Below are 16632 nucleotides of genomic sequence, written 5' to 3' on the forward strand. Positions count from 1 at the left end.
CGAAAGGATCTCCCTAGAGCCAGTGATTGGTTTGTCCGTTCTGAGCTACTGTAGGAACATGGCGGTGCAACATGGCGGGCTTCTTGGAAGAGGACCCGCCCCCTCTGTAAGAATAAATGGCCCATTCCAAGCTAACGAAAATAACACAAAGATCTTATTTTCAGGTGATTACACACCAACTGAAACATACTTATGAATATTGTATTGCATTTCTGTGAAGTCCGTTCCGCTAGATGCCACAAATTCTACACACAGCTTAGCGTTAGCTAAAGCTCGGTGAGTTAGCAAATTGGTGACGTTAGTGATGGTAACCTTAACTACCGTAAGTTACCTAAACCAAGCCAGTTAAAACATAATACTTAAAGCTACCTGTTTTAGAAAAAAAAAAACATTTTACAGTAAACCCTTGTTTTTCCTCAATGTAATTGGAAAATAAATCAATATTTCCACTACACCTGTTTTAACAATGGTGACAAAAAGCTTTTATTGGTCCATAATTTAGACAATGAACCGTTTTCTAACGTACTCTAACGTCCTACTCCTCATGTTATTTAGCCAGGTGTTACTGAAGCTCTGTCGCCCAATTACACATTTCAGGTAATGTTAGCAGTTACTACTGCAAAAGGTTTTTCATACTTTATCACATACTGATACTTTTGGTAGTTGTTACAAAATGTTACTGGTTATTTAGATAATCTAGCTAACCTCAGCATCATACATTTTGTTAGTTAAATTAACTTAATTAATTTGTTAGTTAGCGTTATATGATTATTGTTTTGTTTTGACAGCTATGAGCTAACCAGGCATATAGCTTAGGTTAGTTATTACTAAGTAAAGTTACAAACATCATACCATGATCACCAATGTAAAGTAACTAATAACGTTAACGTTATCAGAGGAAAAAGCAGCAGGACAGTCACAAACTGGGCCAAAGCCACTTACCAGAAAAAAGCAGATAACTATCTGTGGTCAAATTGTCCCCTTGTACGGTGTTCTTGAGTTATTAGATAACCTTTCAGGTTACTTTCACAACTGAGTTAGCTAACGGCAACGGGTAATAAAGTGTTGATGCGATTTAAAACTGAAGCCGTTATGATTTAAAAAGACTGACAGTAAACAGAAGTTTGAAACATCAGATTCTGGAACTGGATCGTGAAATTAAACAATATTACTGCAAATGTGACAGAAACATGCTCAGTTTACCTGTGTTTACCTAGTATGTTTGTTTTTTTTATGATTGTTGCTGTAAATGTATTTTGTGCTGCATATGGTGTTAGTGTAATAATAATATTTTTTTTATTTATATAGCACTTTTCCATCTTAAGTACAAAGTGTTATCCAGATTAAAAGGATTTACAGAATTTAAAAAAATCAGAAATCCATGTAAATACACAAAATAAGTTCATATAAATAAGCAAATGTGTATAAAAGAAATATGCTCATATAAAGCAGGTGAAATTTAAGTAAAATAAATAACCACAAATAAATAAACAAATAAGATGCAAATATAAGAGATGATCCCACATAAAGAAGATAGAATACTAATAAAAGAGCATAAAACAATATAAACATTTAATGATTACTTGTATCATTTTAATATGGACCCCAGGAAAAGAAGTTGATACCAAGGTTACATCTTGGGGGGAGGGGGATATAAATAACCTGAAACTCATTCACCCCCTGGTGTAAATGTGTTTGTGAACTGTTAACTCATGAGCTACACTTGTAAATTCAATTTACAGTAGCCTGACATGTTAAAGGTGCAACAAAAAAAAGAAAGTGGGACCCAGTGAGAGACTCTGATACTTTAATGAGGAAAATGAGTTATGAAATATTTTCAGCGTAATGAGAATTTGTAGTTGGTTAGCTACTTTGTATTACACTTGTCCCCTTCCAAGTTCTTATCCTACCCCTCTTTCTCTTTCAGTCCTGCTCTGTGTCTCCTCAAAACACATTTGTCACCCAGATGACTGTCTGCCTCACCTACTTGCCCAGGGTCTTTTCAGTTTACCTTCTCACCTTTGTGCTCAAGACACAATTTTGCTGACTGAAACATCTGGCAAGGTACAGTAAAATACAGACCAGTAGCACATGAACATATATCCCTGAGCCATTCTTTCCTAAGAACAAGACACAAGACTCACACACACTAAGATGCACTGGAATTTATGTAAGTATTATCCAATTTGCACAATATTTAGACAAATTACTACAATATTGGATGAAGTTAAATTATTTTTTGTGACTATCTTCAGGTAGAAATAAACATTGAGATTATTATCACTACATAAAATGTTCATTAGCTCTATGTATTAAGTGTAGGTGAAGTTACATAAAGGTGGGTCCTTCAGCTGACCGGTTGCACTGGTAGGGTGTCAGCCTGGAAATACACCTTGTCTGGGCACAGAATTTATACCCGTTGAACTCCCTGAGTATAGAGCCAGTGTTGGTACTGGTATGCAGTATTTGGTGCCCTATAAGACTGCAAATACCGCAGTGTTTCAGAAAGTGTTCCCAGATGTCAACATATAAAATGCAGAGGCAAAAATGAAGGGAATGTGAGGTACTGTGAAATGTGATTAGACGGAGAGTGTAATTTATGCATTTATTTAAGGATGGAGTATGTAATTAAATATGTCTCTGAACAGTGGAGCCCCATGATTCAACCCTTCATCATAATTTTCTACTTTCCCCATCCAGGAATGAAAATAAAGATGGCACCATTGTGGTTTTGTGTTTAAAAGTTTTATATATCCAGAATAAAACATTATACACAGTCAGTGGACCAAAAACATTTACTCATTCACCACTCCCTATTAAACATTCTGTTGTTTATAGTGAGTATAGTAAAAAATTCAGACAGTTTTGAATTCTTCTCATTTTGCATCACAGATAGGTGTCACATAACTGTAATTTGCACATCAGTGAAACATGAGGAAATGCATGGTGGGATGCAAAAAGTAGTCTATGTGCTATTAATGTAACAATTTTTGTTAAACTGTGGAATTTTTTATGGTACCAAATAATTTTTATCCTATTTCCCCTTGATAATTGTTCTTCTGTCTCTATGTGTACTTGAAATACATGTTAATAGAAGCGTTGGACAGCTAGGTACGGCAACACCAGTTGGACAAACCACACGCAGAGCTGCTATAAAAAGTTTAGATATGATTATGTGTGCGTGTGCGTGTGTATATATGTGTGTGTATATATATATATATATATGTATATACACACACACATGCATGTATTTGTGTGTGTCCAAGATGGCAGACCCATTCGCGCATGAGCTACTTAGATTGGCAGCTACTGGGATTGGGCACACACACACACAAAAATACATGCATAGGATATACTGTATACATATAATTAATATATATCAATCGTAATGGTGTTTTAATGTTCATATTACTATTATTGTGTACTGTTTAAATATTTGGACAAATTGTACTTTGCTGCTTTGGGAATATTGTTCTTGAAACTTTCAAGCCAATAAAGCCCCTTTGAATTGAATTGGATTTTTAAAAAAATGCTATGCTACGACAGACAACCACGCACTGCACTAATAATCATTAGTAAATATACACACAATCATAACTAAACTTAACATATTGCCATTAATATTATTACTCCCAGTTTTACTGCAGTTCTGCGTGTAGTTTGTCCAAGTGGATTTGCCGTACCTAGCTGTCCAAGATGGCGGTCCCGCTTGCGCATGCGCTACTCAGACCGGGCAGCGACACGCCTTCCTCGGTTTCTACACATTACGTGAGGCCGACTTGGAGGGAATTGAACGCTGCAAAGAAAGACAAATAGGAGAAAAGAGCAGAAACATAAATCACCCCCAAAAAGCTGGTAAGACTTGAAATATCGAGAAGTGTTTCCTGAAGCTTCTCAGTTGTATATTTTAATATTTTGATGTTTTTCAAATATCTGCCATGCCGCTCTTGTGGCCCTTGGAGCCGTTGGTTAGCCTCCGTGGCCTGTTAGCAGGCCGCTGGGGTTTCGGCGCCGGGACTGAAATGCGTTCATCCGACGCTCTCCAAACTGGGGGCGCGGTGCTTTACCTTAGCCTGCCTGCAAGAGCCAGCCACATATTCACTCCTATTTAGCCCTAAACAAATAATCGAACTGGTCTCTATGTGACGTTATGAAAGCTTATGGTAGTAATGGCGTGTTGTGTTTTTGTCCAAATTTATTGGGCATTTTGTTTACCCTTCCAGTCATGTGCGGGAAGAGGTAAGTTATGCGGCTAGCCAGGTTGCTAATGCTAGTCAGGCCTCTGCACGTTTCCGAGATGGACATCGATTCGTGAATTGGGGTGCTGTTTAATGCACCATAGGAAAACATAATTTGGGGGTCTGAGTTTTTAGAAGATGGCGTTAATCTCTTTCTACAGTAATGTTAACTATCGACGGTTGCCCAGTCTATGACGTTATTCTGGAGGCAACGTCGCTCGTTTGCAGCACTGTTAAAAAAAAAAAAAAAAAGAGGGGGGGAGAGGGGCGGGGGAGGGTTCAGCCGGTTTTCTGACAGCTTAACCTGCTTTCTCAGCTTTTAGTGGAATACAAGTACAGGAGTGAGGTAGCTCATCCTGAGAGAGCAGCTGAAGTTGTCAGGACACCAGCTGATATCTACACCATGCTTTGCCATCATGCATTCAAATACTGTACGTCCATACTGACCTAACCCTCCTGCCACAACAGCTCCACTTTCCAAAGGATAATATGCAAAATGCCTGTAACTGACTGCAGATTAAGTTTTCCACTAGGAGTACTGCTGCTCCTTACTTAAAAATATATCGTAATACACCCACACTTTCTCCATCTTCATTCTTACTGATCAATACTTTAGTAATGAATGGATATCTTGCTGAAATGTACTGCTTTTGTTTGTCTGGGATACGTCTTGGAGACATTAATGACAGGTGCATAGAGACTTATGTCATTTATTTTATTATTTCCTTAAAATCAAATCAGGTTTTGACGATCTAACAAGTAGCAGACTCAACATTTTCCTCTTGAGTAATTTTATTTCCATGAGAGGTTCCCATTGTTCATATTTACCATGTTCACACTATGAACACACGTAAGATTTAATGCGGTCTTAAGATTGGTAAACTGTACACTGCAAATAAAAAAGCGGATGTACTGGCTTGTCATTGCTGGCAGCGTGACAAGAAATGACCTGTCACCTGTTTCATCCAATTACACATCACATGAGGCTGACCACCTTGTTTAACTGTGCTGACTAAAGCTACACGTCAGAAAAGTCAATACTGCAGGTCATACAAGCAACACACCAAGTCATTTCATTACAGACAGCTAATTGTTATAAAAATGCAGTTCAGGACAGTCTAGTACTAGCTACCAAGAACCCATTGCTTCATTGTGACGGTACTTGACATTTTCTCAAGCACTGCACACAGCAACATGCAGGAAGTGATGTAAGCATGCAGTGACAAACAAATTGACTACCCAAGAGAGTCAGTAATAAATTAAACAGTTGCTTTTACCTTGTTGTGTGAGAAAAGTCCCACTGTGCGTGCACCACTTTGTTGCGTCATTCAAGGCATCATTCAACCCAGAGAGCCTACAGTTACTCGGGAATTTCCCCCCATTTAAAACATTGTCACTGAGCTTTTGTGCATTAAGCCTAGAAGTGTTGAGAAATGTTTACAGTAGTTTCTGATGATGTTTTTACTTATTTAAAATAAAAAAAAACAACATGTATCAAGTGTTTGTCATTTAGTTGAGTGTTGTCAGGTTTATATTTTCTTAGCTTCCATCCCACAGTTGTTTGATATTGTTTTTTCCTTATCCAGCCTCAGGAGCAGTGAAGTGTCTTCATGGCAGTTCGTCGAGGACACATTAAGTACTTGAAAGTGAGTATTAGATCCTACCAACTGAATATATGGGTCATTCCAGCCAACTCTTGAAAAAATTTCTTAATTTTTTCTAGAAACAATTCATGTGAAAACTTCTATTAAATTCTTGGGATGTGTATTCTAAGGGTGGATTATTGCTAAATGGGTTGCAACATACCCAGAAGTATATGAAGTGTGCAATAATAATTCATTTCATCATTAAGCAGTTTGATGTGGCAGTGAGATCATGGAACCCTGCTCTATTGGAAAAAGCTTAGAAGAAGCAGCCAACTGTCACAAGACTGCCTACACTCATGGAAAAGTTGACCTTTCAATTTTCATTTTGATCACATCAAACTGCGTAATGATTAAATGAATTATATTTGTACTCTTTTATATACTTCTGGATATGTTGCAATCCATTTTGTAATAATCCTCCCAAACCTCGTTCAGTTGGGATTAACCCAGACTTGCTTTATTGTTTTCTAATGCTACTAGTTCATGATGTCAGAAATTAGTTCAGAAAAGTTAGAAATTGCAAAATGATATGTGCGTATTGAGCTAAGGAAACAAGATTAATATTTTGTCCAGACACACGGAACAAGATGACATCTAGTATGTGACAAACCGAGCCATTACAAGTTGTAACTTGCAAGTTTCCTGAACCCAATGGAAAAACAGGCTCAATAGTTATTACACAGAGATAGAAAACCTTGAAGTCAACATAGTACAAATATCTACCTATGAAATGAAACCACTGAATCTAATATTACAGCCAGTGAATAATAATAATATACTACTAATAATAATAATAATGATAATGATAATAATAATAATAATAATAATAATAATTCAAAAAATATTAAATGAAGGGGTAATATAACATCTTTAAAAAAAAAAATCTGCAATGAACATTGACAAGTTCCTATTTTAAAAAAAAAAAAAAAGTTTCAAGGAAATTAAAATAATCCATCTTGGGAAAATATACAGTCAAAATATCTTAAAGTGGGTTTTTCAGTTCAGAAGCTATATTTAGCGAAATCTGTGGCACTCAATTTTTACACAGGATCAAATAACTTCTAGATGTGAATATTAATACTACACACAATCAAAATTTGGTAGCAAGAAAGTGAAAACTAGTGGCTATATTAATTTCTTAAAATTAAGGATTCTTCATTTGGGTAAAAATATTTATTTTTACTCATTTGATTACTGTAAAACATTCTGCAAGAACTATTTACATGAATATACGTTGTAAATTTTCCTTAGGGTTTCTTGGATGTTCAGGACAAATTTCAACCCAATTCAGTTTAAAATAAGCAATTAGTGAAGCGTAGCATTGCAAAAATGATTAAATTTAGCTCTGAGGGTCAAAAATTCAAGACTAAAAAAGTATTCGGAGGAGAGCTACAGGATTTTGAAGGGTCCAATGGATTTAATAGAAGTTTTCACATGAATATTTTTCAAGAAAATCCATGACATAAATTGGGAAAAGTTCTGAATTGTGGGTGAGTTGGCTTGGAATGACCTGTATGTCATCAGATATTTTGAGCTTTGAGTTAGTTGACTATAACACAAATCCTAGATAAAATGTAGCAATCACAATTGTGTACAAGTAAAGAGATTTTGCTGTGCAATGCCTCTACAGACTTTACCCCATCTTCTATAAAGTCTCACATGATACTGAAAATGGAATACAGTCTTGCGATAAGTTCGTGTACAATATAAATATTCCTCAAAAGCAAGATGGCATCACCAGAAATCAGCAAAACAGGCACATGCCAGCTCCCACCAGCTTTGCCCATGTTTACCGGTTTTATACAGGACTCTCATTCATCCTCTCAGGCAGTGCATCTTACCCACCAGAATACACAATCACAACCCTTCTCTTGCATGAATGGACCTCTGTCAGGTTGACCGCCGCACTGGTTCCCCTTTCAAGCCCGATCCCCTTTGAGCCACCAACAAACGTGTCCACCAGGAACACTGCTAAAAGTATTATGAAGTATCCTCCATGCTTGTTGTGAGCACTTTATATTGTTAACTGAACTAACATCAGTTCCTTTTAGACCAGTTATCAAACTAGACTGCAGTCTGACATGTAACCATGGTAATCTGGGGATAAAATGGCAATCTACCTACTCAACAAATTTAAACCTTGTGTGTTTATCCTTTTTATATTGTGACATTTCAAGTTGGCTTTGTCTAAATCACCACGTTGAGACCTATTTACAGCTTTAATCCACTCACAAGCTTATGTAATATAGTTACCATTATGTGGCTTTATAATTTTTAATCCCTGCTTTTCTGTTTCATTGAAATACTTTAATTACACTGCATGGAGACTTTTACCCTTTTTTAGACCAAAAAGTTTGAGGAACTATGGAACAAAAGGAGCTAAACTCAGGAACTTTTGCACATCACTGTTTCCATTTCTACAGTGTCTGATGAACCGCGAAGATAAGCTTGAAGGGCAATTTTTACACACACTAGAAAACAATGAAGTTATTGTTTAGATCTACAGTTGGATTTAATGAATGAATGTGACGTGCAGAGGTGGAAAAAGAGACTGAAAACTTGAAGAACTCCAAAGTAAACAATCTGCGGAGCGTTTTATGTCCAACGTTAATAAACATCAACAAAATATCTTCACATAAACACACTTTTTTTTTTTTTAAACAAACTGAAAGATTTAATGACATTTTCAGATGAACATGCTTTGTGATTATAGAGCTGCAGTGTGCTCTAGTTTCTGTGTTACTGCATCCCCGTTGGTGATGTAATGTGGTTGGCTGAGGTGGCAGCGTACAGGCGAGGTCAGCGATGCCTGGACTGTATAAATTATAGGAACTCAATGGGGACACTGATTGTTCACTCTGTTTTGACTTTGTGCTGCTGTCCACTGAACAGCTGAGTGTAATCTGATTTGAGAGTATCGTGTTTTGAATTGATTTATTTCAGTAAGGTTGTAGTGATGGCAGCCTTTAGGGTTGTGTGTGTTTTTTAGAGAAGCTTTTTGTCATTTTTTACCATCAATCTGTACAGCAACAAAGATCTGAGTAGTGCTGCTGCTAATAATTATTTTCATTATTGATTGTTTTATCAGTTAATTTAACTATTTTATCTGTCAAATGTCAGAAAGTAGTGATAAAAATCCATTATAGATTCCTAGAGCTAAAGGTGACATATTTAAATAGCTTATTTTACTCCACCAACAATCCAAAATCATCCAAAATCCAAAGTTATAAATTAATTATCACATATAAAAAGAAAATTATAAAATTGTCACTTTTGAGAAGCTGGAAACAATAAATGTGATTTAACATTTTTGCTTGAAAAATGACTAAAAAGGTTAGTTGTGCAATTGTCTCAGCTCTAGTTACGCGTACCTTGCGTACTTACCTCGTTTTGTTTTTTTCCGCTCACCTGGCTGACCTGCAGGAGGTGTATGACATGTCGAACGGTTATGAAGACCACATGGGAGGGGACGAGGGGAAGGACGCCAAGACCAACCTGATAGTGAACTACCTGCCTCAGAGCATGACGCAGGACGAGCTGCGGAGCCTCTTCAGCAGCATCGGAGAGGTGGAGTCTGCCAAGCTGATCCGAGACAAAGTCGCAGGTACGCATCACTCCGGAGCGATAACACCTGTGACAGAGCAGATGGACGCTTAAATGGCAAGGAATTCATGTTACAGACTTAGCAAAAAAAGTACACAGCAACCTCTGAATTGTATCAGTGGTGGGTTAGACTTTATGACTTAGAGAATTTGAGACTTGTGCCCTTCATGGATTGGCCTGTCATTCATTTTTAAAATGACTTCGTCTTTGTTAGCACTATATCCACAAAAGTGCTGTTTTCTGGCCTTTGTGATAATTAATGTAATTTTTATTTTGAGAAATTTCCAGATTAATTTGGATCTGCTTGAGTTCAGTATAAATTTGCTCCAAGTTTTTCTCAACACCATAGACTAGTTTTATTTATTCCAACCAGCCCAACCCTGATTAACTGTAGACAGTTTCTTTGTTTGTTTGTTTGTTTAGACTAGCATGCAATGTTAAGATTTGTTTTTGTTTTTCAAATATTTATTTGTTTGCAGATTTTTTTGAACTATACAACGTTTTTTTGTTTTATTTTATTGTTTTCCTTTTTTTTCTCTAGGCCACAGTTTAGGGTACGGATTTGTTAACTATCTTAACCCTAGTGATGCAGACAGAGCTATCAGTACACTGAATGGACTAAGGCTACAGTCCAAAACTATCAAGGTAACGTGCAATAAGGTGTTCTACAATTCTCAAACCAAAGATGTCATGTCATATAACTCTCCTGTGGCTCCTGTGCTGTCCGCTAACTAGCTAGTACATGTCAGCCCGAGGAAGTGATACTGCTTTTACAGCTCACTTACTGCCCTATTTGACATGTCTGTTGAGTTTGACTTTGCTTTTACTTATTTTATTTGACTTATTCTGTCGGATTCAGTGTATTTCGTGTATTTAATTCCTAAAAAGTTCCTTTTCGATCAGTTTTATTTCATTTTTTTGTTGCTGTAATGTTCTTTTATGCTTCTGACTCATTTTGCACAGACTGAAGACTTAATATCTAAAATCTACTTGGATGTCAGTTTTCTTATAAGAAAAATAGCTCCAGATCATTTTATTCAGTTTTCTTTTATAGAGTCTAAGTTTTTTTTTTTAATGCTTAGACTAAATTTTTTAGATGGATGACGTTTATAAAACACCTGATTATAATTGCCCTTGTAAATCCAAGAAATAGTTAAAATGTTTTGATAGATTGGAGTGCTCAGTGTACTTTTGACACAGTTTTATTGTCACTTTGCTTCGCACACGTTCGTCAGAAGAGTTGAATCAGGCGATTGTTGCTTCCTGTTGCCAGGTCTCATACGCACGACCCAGCTCTGATACAATAAAGGATGCTAACCTGTATATCAGCGGCCTGCCCAAGTCCATGACCCAGAAGGACGTGGAGGACATGTTTTCACGTTATGGCCGCATCATTAATTCTCGTGTACTTGTTGACCAGGCCACAGGTACGACAGGTGAATGACTTCCTTACCTTCAGAGATTTTCTTATGAGTAACCACATCACTTTGAAATGTAGTCGTGCTGCTCATGCCAGAATAGGCAGTCACCAGCTGCTCTCTCGTATCCAGGTGCGTCCCGTGGGGTTGCTTTTATTCGGTTTGACAAGCGGGCAGAGGCAGAGGATGCCGTCAAAAACCTGAACGGCCAAAAGCCACCCGGGGCCTCTGAGCCAATCACAGTGAAATTTGCTGCCAACCCAAACCAGGTGAAGAACACACAGCTCATCTCTCAGCTCTACCACAACCAGTCCCGGCGCTTCGGAGGGCCCTTACACCACCAGGCACAGCGGTTTAGGTGAGAAAAATTGTTTACATACGCTGATTATAACTCAAAGTTGTTGTTTTTTTTTAAGCAAGAACTAGTTTTAGAAAAGCAATCTGATCAGTCAATGCTGTAGTGACCCAGGCCAGAACCGGTGAATTATGGCTGCCATTGCTTTGTTTGCTACTTCAACTCTTGCACTAACTAAGCAATTAGTGATACCTTGTCTTTATGTGCTGTTAAGCAGGATTAATACTTGATGCGAAGGTCTAACAGGAGTCCCGCTGTAGATAACTATGGTGCAGATTTTGATTCATAGTTCGGTGTTGGATTTAATGCATCAGTAGCACAACTCCAACACCAGATGGATGTATTGTACATGATCAAGCCGTGTCCCACTTTAATTTAATTTTGCCACATTAACTGTGTTTACGTTCTTTAATTTACTTTGTGATAGAGAGCGTCTTCCTTTGAGCTTTATTGATGATGTCTTCACAACAATCAGAAACTCGACTGAGCGAATACATGCAGCCCATCCTGACTAATCACAGTTGTTGTTGACCTCAGCTCTGTGTGTGCTTCGATGGTGTGCCCTTATTGTACATTATTAGAGCTGCAACAATTAGTTGATTCTAAACGTATTACCTTTTGGTTTTGAACTGTTGGTGAGACAAAAAAAGACATCTGAAGACGTCGCCTTTTACTTTGAAAACAGTCATTTTTCACTATTTTCTAACACTTTATAGTCCAAACAATTAATCGAGAAAATAACCAGCAGATTAATTGATATGAAAATAATTGTTAGTTGAAGCCCTATACACTACACATTCATCTATAGTCAATATAGGTGACACAAGGTAGCGTGCAGTATGTTGACTTAAATTAAATCAGTGGTTCCCAAACTGGGGGAACACATGAGGAGGAGAAAATTACGAATGAAACTGAAGTCGAAAAGGCCCCTTTCACGTCAGACATTTTGACACAAGTTTAATTAATAACATGAATTATTGCATATCAATAATATTAGTTGCTCCGCATGTGCTTCTGCTATGACATGTCAACATGTCCGCTGTGAAAAAAGGTCTGATTCGTTTGCATACAAGAAACAAATGAGAGGACTTGTTTGCTGCAAAGGCGATCAGGGTTTAGTATAAGAGAGGGAGACTTTTGATAGTGAAGAACAGAAAAAAGACGATGCTCATCAAGCAAACAGAACATGTTGAGAAGCATCCAGTTGGTTTTCTTGATGACTTCACTGCTGGTTTTGTTTCTCAGTGTTGTTTCTGGTTGATAAAAATGCACATCACACATGTAAATTATTTGGTCAATGAGCTGTCAAAGAAACTGTTGTGGTAGTCACAGACATTTGCTTCGGTTTTGCTGTTCAGTTGATAGTTATACTAATCCTTTCTCTTTTTCCAGGTTCTCCCCCATGGGTGTTGATCACATGGGCAGCATGGGAAGCGTCGGCGTCCCCGGGAACTCCACCTCCGGCTGGTGCATCTTCATCTACAACCTGGGCCAGGACGCCGACGAGAGCATCCTCTGGCAGATGTTCGGCCCCTTCGGCGCCGTCACGAATGTCAAGGTGATCCGAGACTTCAACACCAACAAGTGCAAGGGTTTCGGCTTCGTCACCATGACGAACTACGAGGAAGCGGCCATGGCCATCGCCAGCCTCAACGGCTACCGGCTCGGAGACAAGATACTGCAAGTGTCCTTTAAGACCAGCAAGGGCCACAAGTAGAGAGGGAGCTGGACAATCAGGTGTAGAGGAGAGAGGGGAATAACCTGCACCGGGCTTTTATTGCAGACAGCAGAAATACATGTTTGAAAAGTCTGGCCAATCAGTTTGGGTTTTAGTGTATTCAGAGTTATGAGATGTTCACTCTTCTGCACCTTTGTACTTGTCTAAAAGAGTGTAGGCACAGTTCGTTTTGACTTTTCTCCTTTTTTGTTTTTGTGTTTTTGTTTTTTGTGAGTTTTTTTTTTTTTTCTTTTCTTCATACTCATGTTCGAGGACACTCAGTAGTTTTCATTTTTAGGGGGAGGATGGAGAGGGCAAAATCTCAACATACTCCCAAGATAAGTTTTGACCTAAAAAGCTAAAATACTGTCCGTATGTGTTTGCATGTTTAACTGTGAGGACTTGATAAAGGAGGCAGGCCTGTGCTGCTTTGGCACATAGTTCTTAGCAGCGCACTGAAACTACAGAGCTAAAGTAAAACCCTGCAAATTGTTCTCCAAGTGTCAACGTTTCAGTGGTATTATATTTTTCAAGGAGCCAGTGGTTGTTTCGTTTTTTGGAAGAAAAAAAAAAAAGCAGCGCTCTGTCCTGGATCATCGTCATATGTAGAAATAGATGCCTTAAATTATAATCCAGTGGGGACACACACCTACAAATACCACTCACTGTCTCGAGTCAGTCTGTGAGCAAAGCACTTTTAACCAATCTGTTTTAGGTTGCTATGAATATCAGTCTTTTTAATCTATGAGTTTTGCTCGCCCTCCTACCAGTTTTAAACACAACAAACTTTGGAGGGAACTGTTTTTTGTTTTTGTTATCCCTGTGTAAAGTGTCTTTTTTATAATAAGTTGTATTTCAGAGGAGTCTTGTTTATATAAAAAAAAGGAAAAAAAAAAAAGACCCCCAGTCAATGAGTAGGAAAATAAGATGGACCAAAGGCAGGAAGAGATTTGATCCTTAAACCCCAGAAGAGTTTCTGAGTAGATTTTCACGAGGTAAATTTACCTTTTTTTTTTTTTTTTGTTTGTTTTTTTGTTTGGGTTTTTTTTTTTTGTTTGTTTTGAAGAGGTACTAAGGTTTATATCTGACGCTGACTGTGGGCAACATCACTCTGGCTCAGTTGGCTGTTTTTTTGTTTTGTTTTATTTTGAGTTAATCAGTTTTCTTTTTGTTTGGATTTTTTTCTTTCTAGTGGCATAGATTTTTCTTTGTTATGACGTAAGTTACAAACTTGTTTTCATCGAGTGATTATCTCAAGTTTGGAGAGAAATTAATGGCCTTTGTTAATGATTTCGGTTTAGATTTGCTTTATTTTCTTTCTTTCTTTCTTTCTTTTGTTTTGGTTGTTTCACTTTGAACATAAACCATTAAATTTTATTTTGTTTTGCTGAAAGTTTTGTTTGGTTTGTTTCTTTTTTTAAATTTAGTGTTAGATTTGGTTTGAAGTTTTGTTCTATTATTTTTTTAGTAGCAAATCTGCAGTCCTGATTTAAAAGGAAAAAGAAAATCATCTCTGGTCAAGCCAAAAGGGACCGTTACATAAAGTGTTTCCCTTAGAAGCTTTTAAACTTCAGAGGCAGGTTTATATCTTTGGAAAATTAACAATACTGGACCAATGTTAGTTGAAATAAGATTATTTAAACTGAAAACAGACACTTGAAGGAAAGGGATTGTTCAGCAAACTTCTCATGAAGCAACATTTTTATAATGGCCGGATAATTTTGAACCACTAAAGACCAGCATAATTAACATATTGAAGCTCTGTGTTGACACTAAAGTATTAAAAATTATGGACAACTCAAGCTTTTTTTCTTATAGTTTAGATAATACACTAACTGACAAATCAAGCTCTTAATGAAACACACTGTTCCAAACGTACCAAACTTGTAAAAAGAAAACAAAAGACTCAAGAAGTAATTTGTGCTTTCTAAAGCTGAACCAGATTAATGACAAACATCAAAGTGCCCCTCGTTTTCAGGACATCTGTGATGGAGACATCACAGTTTGTCTTTTAAGCAGTTGTGATTTTAATATCAGGATCTTTTTTTTTTTTTTTTTGGCTTTAGTAAATCTGCTTTTCTTTTTGATATACCCAGCTGTTTAGGGAGGGCGATTACATTTGGGTTAAATCTGATTTGTAGAGTCTTGAGTGTAGTTAATGCATAGTGAAGCTAGATTTGTTCTGCATCAGCAGTATTTGATATCTCAACACTACAAATAATGTTAAACATATAACGCTTATAGATCGAAGCTCGTAGTTCTGATCTTTGTCTAATGGGATTTACGTTTAACTGGTGAGGACAGTGAAACACTAATTATATCAGACTCCATTTAGAAAAGATCATTAGCATATCAGCTTATTGTTTTTATAGTGATGAATTTGGTACGATTGTCTTGTTAGTGATTAGAGCTGCAAGTAGCAAATGATTCTTAGGAACAATACCTGCTCACATTTTAGTATTTACTTTGAAAACCAGTTACTTTCCAGCAATAATTCCCCCCCACGCTTTCATTAAATGCCTATTTCATCAGTGGTGCCCCCTCTTAGAGGAGTATTCCCATTACAAGCTTGAGTTTTTGGTCTTAAAAGTGCTTTTTAATTTAGTATTTCCGTGTTATTTTTGTGTCACAATCCTTAACTTTGTGCAATATTTAGTGACTTGCTCAAAGCAGGTAAGATAAATTTCTTGTAGTCTTTGACTGTCATCTTTTTTATAATTTCTTTTTTTCTACTGAAGTTACATGTTTCTGCTTAGTTTTTCTTTTTTTTCCCCAGCAGACCAGTTGCATGAAAGATGCGAGTGAATTTGTTTAGGGGCTGTCAGAATAAACTGCTTTCTGCCTTAATTTATAAGTGGAAATGGTGGAGAGGAGAGCAGTGGATGCACAAATATTTATTTGACATGTATGGGGTCATACTTGTTACTTATTGGAGTGTTTTTAATGGATGATTGATTTTTGTTTTTCTTGGTTTTTGAACAGACACTAAGTTGAAGTCCATTAAATGTCTTCTAACATTGGATCATTTCAATAAAAACATGGTGGCTTTTCAAAGTTGAAAGAATGAAAATGTCTCTTCAGAAGCTTCTTGTGGATTTTCTGGAAAGTGATTTTTCTTGACAAAAGCTTAATGTGTGACCAAACTTTAGACTTTTATCTGTGTTTTAGCTCTTAGCATTGTTATGTAGGTATTTAGGTCATCGTTAAGACATCAAATACAGACTGAAGTGAAGAAGCAACAGCAACAAAATAAGGTTTTAGTAGTAGCTTTGCTGTTGTATTTACTAGAAGGTTGATCATTTATGAGCTGATCACATTGTACAGACCCAGTTATTACCTTCTGAAACCAGATGGGGAGACATTTCTGCCTATTCCAGCACCACAGTGGTGGAAAATAAGAGTTAATTTACAACTATAAGATGCTTGTATTTAAGTATATCCATTTCATGTTACTTTATACATCAACGTACTTCTGTACTCTATACAATGTATTGTGAAAGATGAAACCAGTAATTCCAAACCATCTTTAGCATGTGACCTTACACGAAAAAGAAGTATCTAGTTGGATCCACTTGTCACATTTCATTTGAGTTGTTAGCAGTTCAAAGAAAGAGAGATTAGCTCCGCTGAACTTCTCAGATTATCGCTAAAATTG

General features: G+C 37.0%; 2 protein-coding genes and 1 gene segment (V, D, J or C); 2 read left to right on the top strand and 1 right to left on the bottom strand.

Annotated features, from left to right (window-relative positions):
* Positions 1 to 1100, bottom strand: part of LOC137199567 (voltage-dependent T-type calcium channel subunit alpha-1H-like) — a 23968-nt gene extending 22868 nt beyond the window's left edge. For all 11 annotated transcript variants that reach the window (XM_067613946.1, XM_067613945.1, XM_067613948.1 and 8 more), the window contains exon 1: positions 943 to 1100. The gene's annotated coding sequence lies outside the window, so the exon portion shown is untranslated. The remainder of the gene's footprint in view (positions 1 to 942) is intronic.
* LOC137199570 (Ig kappa chain V-III region MOPC 63-like) overlaps positions 1 to 16632 on the top strand; it is an 89506-nt gene that overhangs the window by 51888 nt on the left and 20986 nt on the right.
* elavl1a (ELAV like RNA binding protein 1a) lies at positions 70 to 16047 on the top strand. Of its 6 annotated transcripts, none has more exons than XM_067613950.1 (8): positions 70 to 164; positions 1928 to 2064; positions 5825 to 5884; positions 9296 to 9488; positions 10029 to 10132; positions 10761 to 10923; positions 11038 to 11263; positions 12653 to 16047. In XM_067613950.1, exons 3-8 carry the CDS (start codon positions 5849 to 5851, stop codon positions 12975 to 12977), a joined length of 1047 nt encoding a protein of 348 aa, XP_067470051.1. In that variant the 5' UTR covers positions 70 to 164; positions 1928 to 2064; positions 5825 to 5848; the 3' UTR covers positions 12978 to 16047. The 6 variants fall into 6 exon arrangements, with proteins under 6 accessions (XP_067470051.1, XP_067470052.1, XP_067470055.1 ...); XM_067613951.1 differs by having other exon boundaries at positions 147 to 276; XM_067613954.1 differs by lacking the exons at positions 70 to 164; positions 1928 to 2064 and adding an exon at positions 3690 to 3855 and having other exon boundaries at positions 9308 to 9488; positions 10761 to 10914.

Source organism: Thunnus thynnus, chromosome 16 (assembly GCF_963924715.1).
Source record: "Thunnus thynnus chromosome 16, fThuThy2.1, whole genome shotgun sequence".
Taxonomy (NCBI): domain Eukaryota; kingdom Metazoa; phylum Chordata; class Actinopteri; order Scombriformes; family Scombridae; genus Thunnus; species Thunnus thynnus.